At 39.7% G+C, this 17,491-nt stretch overlaps 1 protein-coding gene across 1 annotated transcript in view; it reads right to left on the bottom strand.

The window, feature by feature from the left end:
* Window positions 1-13,574: 13,574 nt before the first annotated feature.
* The window catches only part of rhof (ras homolog family member F), a 49,591-nt gene continuing 45,674 nt past the window's right edge, over window positions 13,575-17,491 (bottom strand). The window contains exon 5 of the mRNA XM_072247768.1: window positions 13,575-16,970. Coding sequence (XP_072103869.1) covers window positions 16,800-16,970 — 171 coding nt within the window. The 3' untranslated portion in view covers window positions 13,575-16,799. The remainder of the gene's footprint in view (window positions 16,971-17,491) is intronic.

Below are 17,491 nucleotides of genomic sequence, written 5' to 3'. Positions count from 1 at the left end.
ACAGGGAACATGTGCATGTCTGTACACTCCATTATTCATCCAAATTGAGAGTAAAATCAGTGCAGGTAATAGTCAAAGCATAAACACTATTTATGAGCAAAAGGGATTTATAATCATGAAGGAAAACCTGTGGCATTGTGAGCAACATGTCCTCTTTAAGACTAGAGGGAGGATCCTTGCTTTGATCTTCCCAGAGCTAAATATAAACTCTGTAATGATTGATTTATGCAGAAGACTTCAGTAAGCCAGTGTCAAACAATGTCATGTCCTGTGGTCACTCTGATATCTACAGACTGAAACCAACCTCCAACTAGTCTTTTTTTTTGCAGATTAATCAGGGTTATTTCTGTTTTTCAATATAATATTAGAAAAATACATTTGCTCATGAGTGAAATTTTGTATTTAACATTTTGTTTTTGCTGAATAGAATAGAATCTTCTCACACAAAATGGGAACAACTGAAGGTCTGCCTTTTATTTGACACCATCAAATGTGATTTAAATTATTTTGTTACCAAAGTGTTATACAGCAGTGATCTACAATATTCAATAGTGTATTTCAGTTGGATTCCAGGAGAATATTTTAAAAACTAAGAGGTACTCACATATAACACGGTGCAAAGCAAATACTAGTAAGAATTATTAGAGAGTGTGATTGCCTCATTATTCAAGAAAAAATGCAAGTAAGTGGTGAATTAACTTTGCTTTGCAGTGAAAATTATACTTTTGGAGGACCTGTGATGGACATTTTATGGAAACGGTATCATGTATTAGTAATGTCAAGAAGTTTAAGCAAGCAATACAATTGCAAAAATGCACAGACATGTTTAATACTCAATCTTGTGTTTACCTGCTAAAAATGTTTTTTTTATACTAAATGCTGATTGTGAATGTGTTAACTGGGTTATTTTATTTGAAGCATTTTCAGTTGCACTTCCCTATAAGGTTTACTGTGAAAAAGAATTGAAAGAAACAATCTAGACTTGTATGATTGTGATCTGTCCATTTCTGTGAGAAAGTTTGAGCTTCCACGCAGGGTGTTAACTTCTGCTACACCATCATTTGTGTAGAAAGACCATTTACAATAAACCACTTCAGAAAACATTTTCTGGCTATGTAGTGATGAATATTAGCATAGGTCTGCTGCTGTGGCTTGAGGGATTCTGCCTCTAAAAGTAGCCATTTGGTATCTTTGTCAGAAATCAAAATTAAAAAGTCATTAATACTTTTTTTAAAAAGCATGCAGATTCATTGACATGCAAAGGAGATAGATGGTGTATTTCACCTTTTTATTAACATGTAAGCTTGGACTGTAAGTAACCAAAAAAAGTCAAAACTCTTTATTTAAAAAAAGCATCATAATTATTTTAATCTTCTGGCAAAATGTGAATTTGCAGCTCAATATCAGCATTAACACTTTAGTGATTTATTTCCATATCTTTTCAACAAGTTTAATTTTATCTCGTGTTTCAGTAATGTAGAGTGGTAATAGAGCCTTTATTTTGATCTATAATTCCAGGTAGTCTCATGTGTTTATAGAAGTATTAACCCTCAGGAGGACCACAGCCTTGTCGTAGGGTTTGGAGGCTTGCGTGCCTCAATGACTCAGAGAGCTATGTTAGTTGGAGTCAGGGCTTTATGCTTTGGCTCTTGGTAGGGTCACCCATGCCAATCAGGTCAAAGGGTAGAGGCCAGAGTCGCACCAGTCCTCCAGGTTGGGAGAGGGGGTTCAGCTCAGGGTTAACAACCCTGACTGGTCAAACAAAATTGTTACAGAAAGTGCAACAAAAAATCCTTCTACATCTGAGTGTGCAGTATTCTTGAGTCTCCACCTGGGACTTGCGTGACTGACAGTAGTGAAAACCAAGAAGAAAGCCCTGAACGTCACCAGAGAGGGAGAACCTTTATTGCTGCCCTAACTGCCAGTGGCATATTCGTCAGTAAGTAAGTGAACTTTCAACATCTATATCCCTTTTTTCCAAACTTAAATAATTTACTACAGGTGGTATTTGAACATGCAAGATAATTTTGTTTCCTCTTCCTGCTTCCAATTTAATGTTAGTTGAAGTACAGTAGAAAAATTTAACATCAACAGATTTCCAGCCTGAATAATTGCTGTTTATGTACTCTATTTCTCACTAAGGAATTCAGCTTGGCTTGTCCTTTTTCAGAATGACATTATGTAAGCAATGATGCATACGGAAATCTTTTAGAAAACAAGGAAACTATCTGTTAGGGTCAGGTACTAATGTAACACAAATTCTTGTCCAAGAATTGATGTTCTATCGTTTTGTTATGCTAGAGGGACCGAAGTATCTTCAGTCTTTTTACCATGTATTTAACAAGAAAATAGAGCATTGATTTTGTATTTGGGCCAAAAAAGCAATAAGGCCTATTTTGGTTTTAAACTGTAATTTTCTCAATAGCCATCATATCAATCTATTTCCCCATTTAATTTGGATGTTAATTTGACACCTGACAAAGTGTTTCCATCATTTAGTAATATCCATGTGGGATGATTTTTGCATGATAGTTTTGTAGGATTTATGATCTTAAAATCTGGTTTGTAGAAAAATTGATCTTTTCATGAATGGATGCGATGTAACCAAATGTTAGTAAGTGGGTCTTGTATTTGACTCTCCACTCAAAAATGATGCTTATAACCACCAGGTGCTTCTCTTTTCTGGAAGCCTACTTTGAATAAGCTAAATAATAGCTCCTTCAAGGGTGATGTCCCACATGGGTGGCAAACGCGGAAGACCCTGAAATGGCATACACTCACTGTTAAATTGCTTTAGTTGATTTCTGGAATTCACCACTAAATTTTCCCATCACTTGCTTTCCCTCCACCCCCTCTCCCCAATTCCAGTACCTTTGGTTGATTTACGAAGTTCACCACTGAATTTTCCCATCACTTGCTTTCCCCCACACCCTCCCCCCAATTCTGGTACCTGTCAGAGTCGTAATGTTGGAACTTACTCCAATTTTCCTCCATCTTTCTTCAAGATGTCTCCCAAGTTCACTTTGCCCATGAGGTCCACCTTCTGCTCTTTTAGCCATGCTATTTAGCCATGAATAGCCACTTAACTATTGTCTGCACAACATCTTTATGTAGTTCCCTAACGCAGCAGAAAAATTGTTTAAAAAAAAATTGCCTTATCCCCTTTTACAAATCAAAATGCCATTTCCATTTTATTGCTTGAGCTTTCGATAAGTGGTTAAACATTAAATAAGTGGTTTAGCAGGAACAGAAATTTCACTGACATTGGAAGGATTAATCCACTGTCCTTAAACTCTCCCCCCACCCCCAGTATTATCCTATCTACAAGCCTGATATATTTGCCCCATGGTGAGATTTTACTGTTCACATCTATGCCTTCATTGGGATGCTTAATTTCCCACCTCTTTGCCACGTTGCTTCTGTCTCTGTATCAACTATTGCTCAAAATTTCACACATATTTTTGTTTCCTCTCAACTTAATTATTTCAAAGGTTTAATCCAGCCCATACTTTAATTCTACACTCATAAAGTTGCACAGACATTAAGTTAGCATTAAATTACTACAATTAGCATTAAAACTGTGCATTAATTAGCATCAGGACCTGTTCACCTATCACCCCATTCTTGCTGACCCACCCTAACTCCTTGGTTCACAGGCTTGATTCTAAAACGCGCACTTTGTTTACAGATCTCTCCATACCCTTTCTTGTTTTATAGTTCTTGCTTTTTCCTGATTCATTGTTTAACATTTTTACTGACTCCTTGAAACAAGTTCTGCCCTGGATGGAAAATGTTGCTTCAGGTGCCAATGCTTAGTGAATCATTAACCCTGTCATCTAATGACATTTGAATTAAAGTCAAAGTTATAAAAAACTTCTCAGAATTTGAAATTTAAAGTCAGTGGGCATTTCATAGTAAGTTCCTCCAAACGTAGCTGCCCCAAGACACCAAATGTCTCTTTCCGCACAAATTAAATGCTTTCCACACTTGCAGGCAAATTTCCTTTATTATTAGGTGTATATTGTTTTGCTGTAAGGAAGTATCTACACTAGCCATCCTTGCCACCATTTGAGTTTACTTATGGGGTGGCCTTGATCAAAAAATGGAAGCAATACAGTATCTCCATCTTTCCTTCCCTCGCCTAGAATTTGATTGTAGAGGTGCTCCTCCTACCACACCAGATAAGATCAGAGAGCTCAGCACAAAGGAATCAAGCCTGACCTTCTGAATGGAAATATGAACTGTATAATTTATGACATTATATCCCTGAAGCATTCTTCACATGGGCACGCCTATTTAAACATTCAACACATGTAAGGCTACATCTCTTTTGTTCTTGCTTTACATTGAGATAAAGTAATGCTGAGGCACAACCCGTTTGAAAGTGAAAGTATGCAAACAATAGAAAAGTTGCAGGTGCCTGAATGTAGTTGAATGCTGGTTTGATATTTCATCCATGTAAATATTACTTATTCACTCAATTATAATTCTTCAATTCAAACTTGTTCATTTTTCATTAAGTTTGATGTTAATGTAATTCTTCATTAAATTTGCTTTTAATATCTCTTCTGAGAGAGAAAACTGAGAGAACAAGACATCATAAAACATTTTCTAGAAGTGCCCACAGATTTTTTGAGTTACATTTTTGAATAAGATTTTGGTGGAGCAGACTCGATGGGCCAAATGGCCTAATTCTGCTCTTATGTCTTATGTCTTAAGATTTTGGAAAACCTTGTGGTTAACTAGCAGAATAGAACTTCACAAAGAATTATCATTAACATCTGCTAACAGAAGATAACTTAACAACTTCCAGGTCAGCCACTGCACTATTTTATGAAAATTGGATCTCTAAATGACTAACTGATACTCCAGGAAAGGAGATAAGACTTTTTTTTACCCCAGCCTTCAGCAACCTTGCCTATTGATTGTGCAAGTAGTCAGTGTTTTAGTTTCTGTGAGTATTTGCTTACCCTGCTGATCTGGTTTTTCTTTCTTTCCCACTTCAGAAACTCGTGTTAATGTGCAGTGTTCTGCTCATTGCTGCATTCCTAAAGTATGTGATTAGATTATGGAATGACTCAGAATGTAATCTGCCTAGTCCAAACCGGGAAGGTGGGGAACACATTGAACCACACTACTCACTGAGCAACATCCAAGTCACTGCTGAATGGGGTGATCATTACCTATAAAAGTTGCTTGCATATTTGCATTTCAGCTATGAGCAGTGACGGAATGGCTCGCTATTCCAATGGGAAAGGATTGTCACAAATTCCTGCAGAGCAAGCAATAACTTTAAATGCCTGGTGTTCGTAATAATTATTGCCAATCATTGTCAAACCTTCTCCTATAACGCCCAATCTTTTTTATGCCATGGACATCTACTGTTAACCAAGGTGTCCATGGACCCCAGGTTGGGAACCCCAGCAGTAGAGAGTTTATTTTGTTACAGACGGCATCTATGGAGAGAGAAGAGCAGAGGAGAAGTTCCAAGTCAAGGACCTTTCATCAGAACTGGAAGAGTTATAGGTAAATAGATTTTAGATATTGAAAGGGGGAGGGTGGGGGAGGGGGAGAGAACAAAAGGAAAGGCCTGTATTTGAGTGATACATCACTCTAATAAAGACCTGTACTACGTCAACAGAGCTGTAGTGGAGCATGTATCAAGCTTCAAATTCCTTAGTGTCCACATTTCCAAGGATCTCACCTGGTCCCTGAACTCTAACATCCTGATCAAAAAGGTGCAACAGCGTCTTTATTTCCTGCGGAGCATCAAGAGAGCTCACCTCTGTCCCAGGATACTGACGGACTTTTACCGCTGTACCATTGAGAACGTACTCACCAACTGCATCTCAGTGTGGTATGGCAATTGTCCCGTATTGGACCGCAAAACTGCCCAGCGGATGTTCGGCACCCAGTTGCACACCATTGAGAACATCTACCATAAACGCTGCCTGGGCAGGGCGAAAAGCATTATCAAGGATGCATCTCACCCTAACCGTGGACTTTTTACTCTCCTCCCATCCGGTAGGCGCTACAGGAGCCTCCGCTCCTGCACCAGCAAGCACAGGAAGAGCTTCTTCCCTGAGGCTGTGACCCTGCTGAACCTCACATCACAGCTTTAAGCAGTATTGCACCCATATTGTACTGTCTTAGTACCTTTATATTTGTGTGCTGTAGCACTTTTTATTCACAGGTATTTTGTAAATACTGTAACCCTATTCTTTGCATTTCTGGTTAGATGCTAACTGCATTTCATTGGCTTTGTATCTGTACTTGGCAAAATGACAATAAAATTGAATCTAATCTAATCTAATCTAAGAGTAGCAGGGATTGAATTACAAAGGACAATGATAGAGCAAGGAGGTAGACAGTGGGAACAAGTCAAAAGATTGGAGTAGAGAAGAGATCAGTAGTAGAGGCAGAAAAAAGGTCCACAGTGTCCTAGTTTTGACTGAGGGTCTTAGACCTGAAACTCTGCTCCACTCTCCAGTGCTGACCTGCGGAATAGTTCCAACATTTTCCTTCTGTCCGTGTTCCCCAGAAGTAACGTCTTCAGATTTAGAAGACTGAGTTCACTGACAGAAGAGATCAAAGAGCAGCTGATGAAGCTTTGAGTGCCTCCGATGATATAACCTCGTCACCTGGACAGACCGAAGTTAGATCGCAAGAGTTAGGCACAGAATTAAGCCATTCTCTTTTTTTTTAATGGATCAGTTATCCATCACTTACATGATTTTGACGAGGCAGCACAGCTATTACTTGTTAGGTTGCTTAGTTCTGTATATTAAGACCGTAAGACATAGGAGCTGAAATAGGCCATTTGGCCCATCAAGTCTTTTCCACCATTCAATCATGGTTGATTTATTATCCCTCTCAACCCTGTTCTCCTGCTTTCTCCCAATAACCTTCGACACCTTGACTAATCAAGAACCTATCAACCACTTTAAATATAGTCAATAACTTGGTCTCCACAGCTGTCCATGGCAATAAATTCCACAGATTCATTACCTTCTGGCTAAAGAAATTCCCCATCTTTGTTCTAAATGGATGACTCTATTCTGAGGCGATAATACCATGGGCTCTTTCCTTGTTAAGCAGCCTCATGTGCGGCATCTTGTCAAAGGCCATCTGAAAATCCAAGTAAGAAAGATCCATTGACTCTGCTTCGTCTATCCTGCCTGTCACTTTCTCAAGGAATCCCAACAGATACGTCAGGCAAGATTTCCCCTTAAGGAAATCATGCTGACATTGGCCTTCTTTCATCAAGTATCCCAAAGCCTCATCCTTCATAATGGACTCCCACGTCTTCCCAACCACTGAGTTCAGGATAACTGGCCTATAATTTCCTTGCTTTTGCCTCCTTCCCTCCTTAATCTGGAATAATATTTGCAATTTTCAGTCCTCCGGAAACATTTCAGAATCTACTGATTCTTTAAAGATCTTTACTTGTGTCTCCACAATCTTTTCAGCTACCTCTTTCAGGACCCTCTAGATGATTTGTCCACCTTTTTAGCTGCCCAGGCACCTTCCCCTTAGTAGTAGCAACAACACTCACTTCTGCCCCCTGACATTCTCAAGTTTCTAACACACTGCTATTGTCTTCCACAGTGAAAACTGATGCAAATACTTACTAGTTCTTCCACCTTTTCTTTGTGCCCCATTACTATCTCTGCATCATTAGCTTAATATTTCATTATCTTAATATTATAAGACCATAAGACAAAGGAGCAGAAGTCGGCCATTCAGTCCATCGAGTCTGCTCCGCCATTTTATCATGAGCTGATCCATTCTCCCATTTAGTCCCACTCCCCCGCCTTCTCGCCATAACCTTTGATGCCCTGGCTACTCAGATACCTATCAATCTCTGCCTTAAATACACCCAATGACTTGGCCTCCACTGCTGCCCGTGGCAACAAATTCCATAGATTCACCACCCTCTGGCCAAAAAAATTTCTTTGCATTTCTGTACTGAATGGGCGGCCTTCAATCCTTAAGTCGTGCCCTCTCATACTAGACTCCCCTATGATGGGAAATAACTTTGCCACATCCACTCTGTCCATGCCTTTCAACATTCGAAATGTTTCTATGAGGTCTCCCCTCATTCTTCTAAACTCCAAGGAATACAGTCCAAGAGCGGACAAATGTTCCTTATATGTTAACCCTCTCATTCCTGGAATCATTCTAGTGAATCTTTTCTGTACCCTGTCCAACGTCAGCACATCCTTTCTTAAATAAGGAGACCAAAACTGCCCAACAGTACTCCAAGTGAGGTCTCACCAGCGCCTTATAGAGCCTCAACATCACATCCCTGCTCCTATACTCTATTCCCCTAGAAATGAATGCCAACGCTGCATTCGCCTTCTTCACCACCAACTCAACCTGGAGGTTAACGTTAAGGGTATCCTGTAGGAGGACTCCCAAGTCCCACTGCATCTCAGAACTTTGAATTCTTTCCCCATTTAAATAATAATCTGCCCGTTTATTTCTTCTGCCGAAGTGCATAACCATACACTTTCCAACATTGTATTTCATTCGCCACTTCTTTGCCCATTCTCCCAATCTATCCAAGTCTCTCTGCAGACTCTCTGTTTCCTCAGCACTACCGGCCCCTCCACCTATCTTTGTATCGTCAACAAACTTAACCACAAAGCCATCTATTCCATAATCCAAATCGTTGATGTACAATGTAAAAAGAAGTGGCCCCAACATGGACCCCTGTGGAACACCACTGGTAACCGGCAGCCAACCAGAATAGGATCCCTTTATTCCCACTCTCTGTTTCCTGCCAATCAGACAACGCTCTATCCACGTATGTAACTTTCCTGTAATTCCATTGGCTCTTATCCTGTTAAGTAGCCTCATGTGTGGCACCTTGTCAGAGGCCTTCTGAAAATCCAGGTATTATCTTAATATTTCATCTTTTCTTACAACTTTTTAATTGCCTTCCTTTGGTTTTTAAAAGCTTCCCAATCCCCTAACTTCCCACTAATTTTTGCTGTATTATTTGCCTTCTCTTTTGCTTTGATGCTGTCTTTAACTTACCTTGTCAGCCACAGTTGCCTCATCCTCCCTTTAGAACACTTCTTCATCTTTGGAATGTATCTACCCTGCACCTTCAGAATTGCCCCCAGAATCTCTAGCCATTTTTGTTTTGCCTTCATACCTGCTAGTGTCTCCTTCCAAACAACTTATGGAAGCTTACCCTCCCCCTTAAGAATGCCGTAGGTCCGATCTGAGACATCCCTGACCCTGGCACCTGGAAGGCAAAATACCATCCAGTGTTATTATTTAAGTTATTGCTTCACACCTCCATGAGGGCCACAACCTTGCCATAGGGTTTGGAGGGTTGCAAGCCTCAATGGCCCAGAGAGTTTTGTTGGCTGGATTCAGGGCTTTGTGCTTTGACCCTCACTAGGGTCACCCATGCCAAACAGGTCAAAGGGTAGAGACCAGCCTAAGAGTGGCCCACCGGTCCTCCAGGTCCGAGGATTCAGCTCAGGGCTAACTACCCAGACCGGTCAAAAAAAATTGTTATGGAATCCTTCTCAATCAGTGTACGACAGTGTGGACAGACACAGATGGTGAACCTCCATTGCTGCCTAAATGCCAATAGCAGAAACGGGCAGTAAGTAAGTATCATTTAACAGGAGGCAAGCCTCTGCTTCCAGCTGGCGTCCAGAAATATTTTTTAAAAACCGCTAAAATGCAATATCTTTCAAAGTTATTATTACATCCATTGTTAAGGACAACATTTTGTGACTTACATCATTATTATTATATCATCGATAATACTATATTCGTGCATTTCTGCCCTGAAGACACGCAATTCCCATTTAAGTGAATAAGTTTATACATTCAATGCCTTGTCTAGCCTGACTTCAAGCATGAGGTCTTGTCCGGTGCATAAAAACTGGAGGCTTCCAGCAATCTTTCCTTTTTTCACTGCATTCAGACCACATACATGAAGTGGACTCTTGAAGCATCCCCTGGAGAGTCACCAGAAGGTTTAGGATTTGCCCCAAAGTACCCAAACATACTGGGCCAATTAAATACAACACCTCAAACAAAGTTGTGAAAAATTCACTGCATTATCTGAAATTACCAAAACAAAAAGCTGCAAATAAATGCCTTCAGCAGCAGTTTTCTTCCAGAAGGTTGTTGAGTCTGGTGTTAAAGGATGCAAGCTCACATGGAAGTGCAGTTTCATTACCAAGGACCAAGTGGCTGAAAATTAAAATGAAAGGCAAATTAAAGTTTGGGGTCAAATTCCACAATGTGGTCTTCAAGCATTTGAAGGATGCAAAACTGGTGGTAGCATATTGTTAATAACTGCTTCACCATGAAACTGTGCCTGAACACCGGGTGATGGGAAGGGGAAAGTTGGTCATCTCTTGTTCTTCTGTGAGAGGTACTGTGGGAATAGTTTTTGGGAGTGTGTCCTGGAGTGACCACAAAGGAGCTTGACTAGATATTTCTATTGCATGGGTATAGTCTCCAACCCCACTCCCTTTCATGTAACACATTCTAAATTTCTAACTAGTAGTACACATAGCACACATATAACACACAATAACTTCGGAAAGTAAGGATAAAATCTACAGATGAATTCCTCTCAGCTATTCTCATAGTCCTTTGTAGGGACTTCTGGTCCAATACTTGGCTGCTCCCATACCAGATGGAGATGCAGCTTGTCAGGACACTCAAATGGTATTCCTATAAAATTCCATTAAGATGGGGAGAGGCAGGAAGCCTCACTTACCTCAATCTCCTTAGGAAGTGGTGACTCTGCTGTGCCTTCTAGTTCAGGGAAATGATATTAAGGGACCAGGCAGGTCACCTGTGATATGAACTCCCAGGAACTTGCCACACTTAACTCTCTCTACAGAGGGGCCTTGTATTCTCAGAGGAAGATGGTTCATCTGCACCTTCCTGAAGTCCACAATGATTTCCTTGGCTTTCTTCATGTTCGGATTTCCATTGTTCTTCTCACACCAATCCACCAGCTGTTCCTCTCCCTCTCTCTACTATGAGTCATCATCACTGCTACACATCGTTAGACTTCTTTGCTAATAGTTTCCTACTATCTATCCTATCTAAGCCCCTCATAACTTTATTTTTCATTATTAAGTTCTTCCTCCGCATCCTCAGCTCCAAACAAAAATAACCCCTATCCTTCCTGGGAACATGTCTTCACCACCATCTTGTGACCCTCGCTCTGACTTCTCATCTTTTTTTTTCCAATCCTGATGAAGCGTCTCAGCCCAAAGTGTTGACTGTTTACTCTTTTCTACAGATGCCCGACTGAGTTCCTCCAGCATTTTGTTTGCGTTGCTTGGATTTCCAGTATCTGCAGTATTCGTCGTCTTTGTGCTTAAAAAAAAACAGGTAGATTCCTCACTATAGTTGAAATGCACCATTCAATGCAACATCTTGGTGAATCTCCTCTGCATCCTCTCCAGTGCAATTAAGATCTTTCTACAGTGTAGTGAAAGGAATTGTATACAGTAATCCAGCCTAGCCAATGTTAAAATAATAGCACAGACTCACTGCTCTTACATTCTATGCCCTGGCTAAGGCTCTGGATAAAGTGAGAATGCATTACTAAATGACAATAAAAGAAGACTGCGTGTCCTCATAATCTAATCTAAAAATCTAATCTAAAATGGCAGGAAGTGAAATGGACATGGTTGAAGACAATGTCAACAGTGGTGGAGAGGAATTGAAAGATGAAGTAAAGAGAGGCAATATCAGAAGCTTTGGGATGAAAGGTGGTATCATCAGAAAGAACATGACAGAGGGAGAAACTAGAGAATTAATTAAAGTCTTTACACAAAACCAGATAGGAGGAGGTAATAGCAAAACCTTTTCTCTGAACGTAGTAGTTAAGAAAAGAAAATTGTCAGGGATGAACCACATGAAGGTGGACATTGGCAACAAGAAAAAATCTAGTACACTTGATTCAATTAATGAGATTGCACACTTTGGACTTGCCTATCAGTTACAATCCTCTGGGGTGATTCATCCACTGATAACTATTCACAAGAATGCACAGTGATATTTAAATATTATCCATGTGCTGACGCTTTGTTAATATAGCAAATGTCAGTGGGTTCTGCCTGAACAATCCTGGGATATAACATTTTAGTGACGTAACAACCTTTACAGACATGAATTGCATGGTGCAGGGTGGGTCAATACTTCTGGTGCAACTGGGGGGGGGGTCGACGCTTCAGCTGCAGCTTGTGCGTGGGAGGGGGGATTTGGGGTTCTGGTGTTTCTATCATTTTTTGGGGTTTGTTATTTTGTGGATGTCTCTGTGAAGAGTAAGAATTTCATGCGTATGCTGTATACGTTCTCTGATATTAAATTGTACCATTTGATTTGAACCATCAATGTGCTGCAATTGCTGGAAGTTTCAGGTCTGGTCCTGATGAGGAACTGTTTCTCTTTCCACAAATGTCCCCTCACCTGCTGAGTACTTCCAACATTTTCTGTTCTTAATTTATATAAAACATCCCAGATGCTAGAAACCTGAAATTGCTGTATCTTCATCTGTGGAAGAAGTAATATTTCTGATCAATGGCTTTCTACCACAAGACTAGCAGAGTGTTTCTGTGTTGGAGAAAACATGACCGAGACACGGCCAGGATAAGTATTATTCAATCTGAGTTCATGAAGCAACTGCACTATGCTCGCAGTTTGATTACATTTACCTGAAAATATGCACTTATGCCTCTATTGTTCAAGATCTTTTAAGCATAAACTCACCATAGCAGCAGGGTTTCAATGACAGTAAAGAAAAATTCTCACATCATTTGCCACTTAATCCTAACCAAACCTCAAGTTTTGTCCTAAAAATGGGATCTGCCTGCTGTATTATAGATCCAGTGACCCAGCTTCAATCCTGACTTTGAGCACTGCCTGCACAGAGTTTGCACGTGCCACTTGTCACTGCATGGCTTCTCATTGCTGCTCTGATTTGCTCCCACATGCCAAAGGCTGGTTGGCTAATCCACCTCTGTAAATTACCCCTAGTGCAAATTGGTGGCAGAAGAGTCAGGAAGAGATGATGGTTTATGAAAAATATATTGCAAGGAAAGTGAGGTTTCACCATTTGACACTTCCAACTCCACTGATTTCAAATAGATGTGAATACTGGGAAAAGCCCATTATTCTGGAGTCATCTCTGCAAACCTTGTTTAAAGTGATGGATTTGCATTACTCTACATGTTCTACCTATAATTAATCACAATGAAGGGTCTCTGCCCTAAATGTCAACCTCTTACTCCCCTCCATGGGTGCTGACTGACCCGCTGTGTATTTTGTGTGCGTCGCTCTACCTATAATTATTTATTTACAAGTTTGTGAAAAGGATCCCATGGAGGATAAATCGACATGATTTAATTGATACACAGTTTCCTGAGATGCAACTTCAAAAGGATGCCTTTAGTTACAGGAGTGATGTACGTAACTCAAATTTAAAAAATCAGAAAATAAAAGGAATACATCTAATAGGTTTAAGTCTTTCATTAAATATATTTTCTTTCTTGTATGAAAATGATCACAAGTTCAAGCTAATATGAGAAACTCCCCTAGATCAAAAGTTATAAAGGGAATTCGGTAAAATAGAGCTGAGGTGATAGATCTGCCATGACGTCGCTGAACGGGTACGAACAACTGAATGTTCCAGTCCTGATAAAAAGTCTAGACCCGAAACATTGATTGTTTATTCATTTCCATAGACGCTGTCTGACCTGCTGAGTTCCTCCAGCATTTTGTGTGTGTGCGTGTTCTTGTTCTTTTGTTCGGATGAACATGGTATACGAGGTAGTTCATGCATGGAACCGGTCTGTGCAGGAACTAAAGCAGCTGTGGATTTTTCCACCGCAGTCAATTTTTAAAATTAACATTATTATTGTTTTTTTACAGATGTGCCTCATTCTGAGTAATAAAGTTTCTCATCAGAGACAAATCAGTTTTTGAGCATTTACTTATTATCAATCAATAAAAAAAACATTGATTCTAGATGACATTGGCGAGCGTTGTCAAATGCAGGATTCAGATGATCAAGCTAAGACTTTCTAAACTATACAGATTTGGATCACAATAAGATCTTAAATAGCAAATGTGTGAGTAGATAAATTTGAACTATTTCTTACAAATATTAGAATCAAATTATAACTTATTTTACGAACAATTCTATAGCAATTGTCAGTTTATTGAATAAACCACATTCCATTCATTGCATTTCCCACATTCCGTATGAAGTAATGAGTTCAGAGTCAGATCTCTAACATTTTATCTTAAAGAATTAATTGATAGTCACCATTCCCTCTATGTGAGAGCACACACCTTTTGCTACAAGTGCACAGAGGAATTTAAACTGCGCATAAAAGGTTGTCACGCTCTACCTCGTTGGCATGGTAAGTATATCTCATGATCGTACACAATCACATCTCCTCTTCCGGTTTCGGGATGCGGACAGTGTTGACAACGTGGAGATTGCAATGAATTGTCTGCAGATTTTAGAACTGACTTTATTTATACAGTTTTTATTGAAGAAATTATTCAGTGTGCACATGTTGTTGTCACTGGGTGAAAAATTGCACAGCACAAGATTTTTGGCACACTGGTCATTACAAATTAGAGGGAACATTGCAGATAGTGCAGTGGAAGTAAGAATGTGTCGAGGTCCACAGCCTGACTGTAATCATAGTAAAATACAAGCTTATCAATTGAGTACGGTTGTGGAAGACATCACAAAAATTTTCTGATGTACCACTTATGATTTTGAGCAAGATTACTTCATCCTGCTGAACATGTAATGACAGAAAATTGCAGTGAATGGTTCCATTTTCCAGATTTCTGGTGTACTGAGGAAGCCAGTAATAACTAACTGCTAATGGAACAGATAGACTGTTGGGTCTCTACACTCCCTGCCAATGCTTCCTTAAATTTCAGATTTTGTAGGGCAATGAGCAGACCCTTTTTATCGTTCATTAATCTGACTTCTTTTGCATTATTGTGTTATTAAAATTTTCCTATAATTTGCATAAATTAATTGTAACATTTTAATGAAAAGCTAAAAACTTAGTCTATTCAAAAGAATGCTATGACTATAAATATTGAACTAATTTTCCCTAAAGATGCTGTATCTGAGATTAGAAAAGCTGCAGTGTAGTTTTCCAACAGAAAGCGGTTTAATCCTGCTTCTGTTTTCTGGAAACAAAAACTGTACATAATCTGTCTCAGTTTGGCTCTCACTGTATTCTTGAATGTGTTATTTCTATTTTACAGGCATCACAGTTAGTTTAAAAAAAATCTCATTGGTCAACAAAATGCACTTAAACCTTTAAATCTTATTCTTTTGCATGTGATGTTTTTGTGGTGTTGTTGAAAAGTTCTTGGGGACCTGGGTCAGTTTTAAAGGCAATGTATATGTAAGCGCACAGCTCAGAAATCCCTGTTGAATTAACTGGCCTCATTAGTGGGCCACCATTGGCATCCACTTCCAAGAGCCTGCAGAGGGAAAAAAAAATACAGATACAGTATTTCCTTCCATGATTGTTCCTGGACAGGAAATATTAAATAATGCATGGATAGTGACTAAGAGTACCCAATCGCTGTATAACTAGCTGTTACTTAAGCCCCAGACTCAATCATAGGATAGCTAACATGAGACAAGTACCAGGGAGGAATTGTTGACTGGTGCTTCTTGGGGGGGGGGGGGTTGGTTTGGGACAAAGCTGAAAAAAATTCTCTTCAAAGTGCTTTTGTGCTGATAAGCAAATGCTCATAATAGCAGGTGTCATTGTTAATCTGAAATCTTTAAGCATGACTGAAATGAAAACTGATTTTGTTACCTTTACATTGAATAATTTTGGAATAAATTTGCATTAATGAGATGGATAAGGCAAATCGGTATTAAATCCAACACTATTAGCAGCAGTGTTTGGTTGAAGTGAAGCTGAGTGACCTCATCAAAAAGACTGTTTCCTTGCATGAAATTAATAATTTCTGGAACAGCACAAGATGTTGGTCAGCACCATTCAACATTTCACTTCACCTTCAAAGCAATGCCCTTTCAAGGTATTTAGTTGTTTTCATTCTCTTTGGATGCTGGTTGACTTCTTATTCTTTCCATTTAACGTTTTTCAACACTTGCAGTTACTTCTGTTTTACTTGCTGTGGTAATTTTTATTTTCTATGTAGAAAACAATGTCTGTTTCTGGACACTGGAGAAGATGATCACGAACTATTTTCCAATGTCTTTCTGATATCGTATGTGACCAAGTTGCAGCTGCAGCCTGCAACCATTGCCACTCCCCTCAGCCCTGAATTGGCTCCATAGCTACAGCCTGCAGCCATAGGCTCCTGAACCAGCCTCATTCACCTCAGCACTGAAGATGCTTTGTGGCTGAGGACTCACTTTCGTGGGCTCCGTGGTTAATGTTCCTGTGTTATTTGTCTACATTTTTTTAAATGATTACATGTCCTGTTCCTTTTTTTGCACATTGGGTGTTAGCTGACATTGTTGTGTGGCATTTTTAATGGGTTCCATTGTGTTTGTTTTGTGACTGCCTGCAAGAAGATGAATCACAAGTTTGTACATAATATACATACTTTGTCAATAAATGTAATTTGTTTGAAATTGTCTTCTTAATGGGGGAAAAATAAATCCCCGATTATAACAACAAAAATGTTTTTAAAAAATATGCATAATTATTGACATCCTCAACAAATTTACAGTGAACTACATGGCCTGTAGTCCTGAGCAATAATGTTACAGGCACAGACTGTCAAAGGAGCAGACATTGCTTCTGCTTTCTCTTCCTTTTGCTCTTCTTCTTCTTCAAGGCACTTAGAGCTGCAGTCGAAGCTTCCTTAAAGATGTCCTCTATATTCTCACGGAATTTGGCCGAGCATTCCAAGTACATCACAGCTTTAATCTGCTGAGCAGTTTCTTCACCCTGGAACAAAAACAAAATGTTGAAAACTTCCACTTTGGTCTTATGTCTCACTAAGGCATAGAACGTAGAACAGTGCAGCAGAAGGGCAGGCCATTCAGCCTGCGATGTAGTGCTGAACCATTCTATCCCACTCTTAGTTTGTGCTTCTGCCTGGTTTGTGGACTTCGGTAGTTTCATTTCATATTGTTCTCCATTTGGAGGTCCTTGCCAACTTCTGCACTGGTACCTGTGTTTTATTTTAATGCAGGTAACTTGCAATCCAGTGTGTGCATTGTTGTTATTCCCCTGTGTGCTTTGTGGCACATTGGGTGGCAACCTTGCCATTTCTTTTGGCACTTTTGTCGTTTTTTTTTCCACACAAGGCCGAGTCGCTAGTTCAACGGATGGGTTTGAACCTGGGACCACTCACCTCAAAGTCCAGTGCTGATACCACTACACCACCGGTTCGCCAGGTGATTATTTGTGGCTTTAAAAGGCTTTCAAAAGAATAAGATTGGGTTCTGCTGAAGGGTCTTGACCTG

Source organism: Mobula birostris, chromosome 31 (assembly GCF_030028105.1).
Source record: "Mobula birostris isolate sMobBir1 chromosome 31, sMobBir1.hap1, whole genome shotgun sequence".
Lineage (NCBI taxonomy): Eukaryota > Metazoa > Chordata > Chondrichthyes > Myliobatiformes > Myliobatidae > Mobula > Mobula birostris.
The sequence above is the reverse complement of the archived record's forward strand: the minus strand, read 5'-3'. Positions and strand labels throughout refer to the sequence as shown.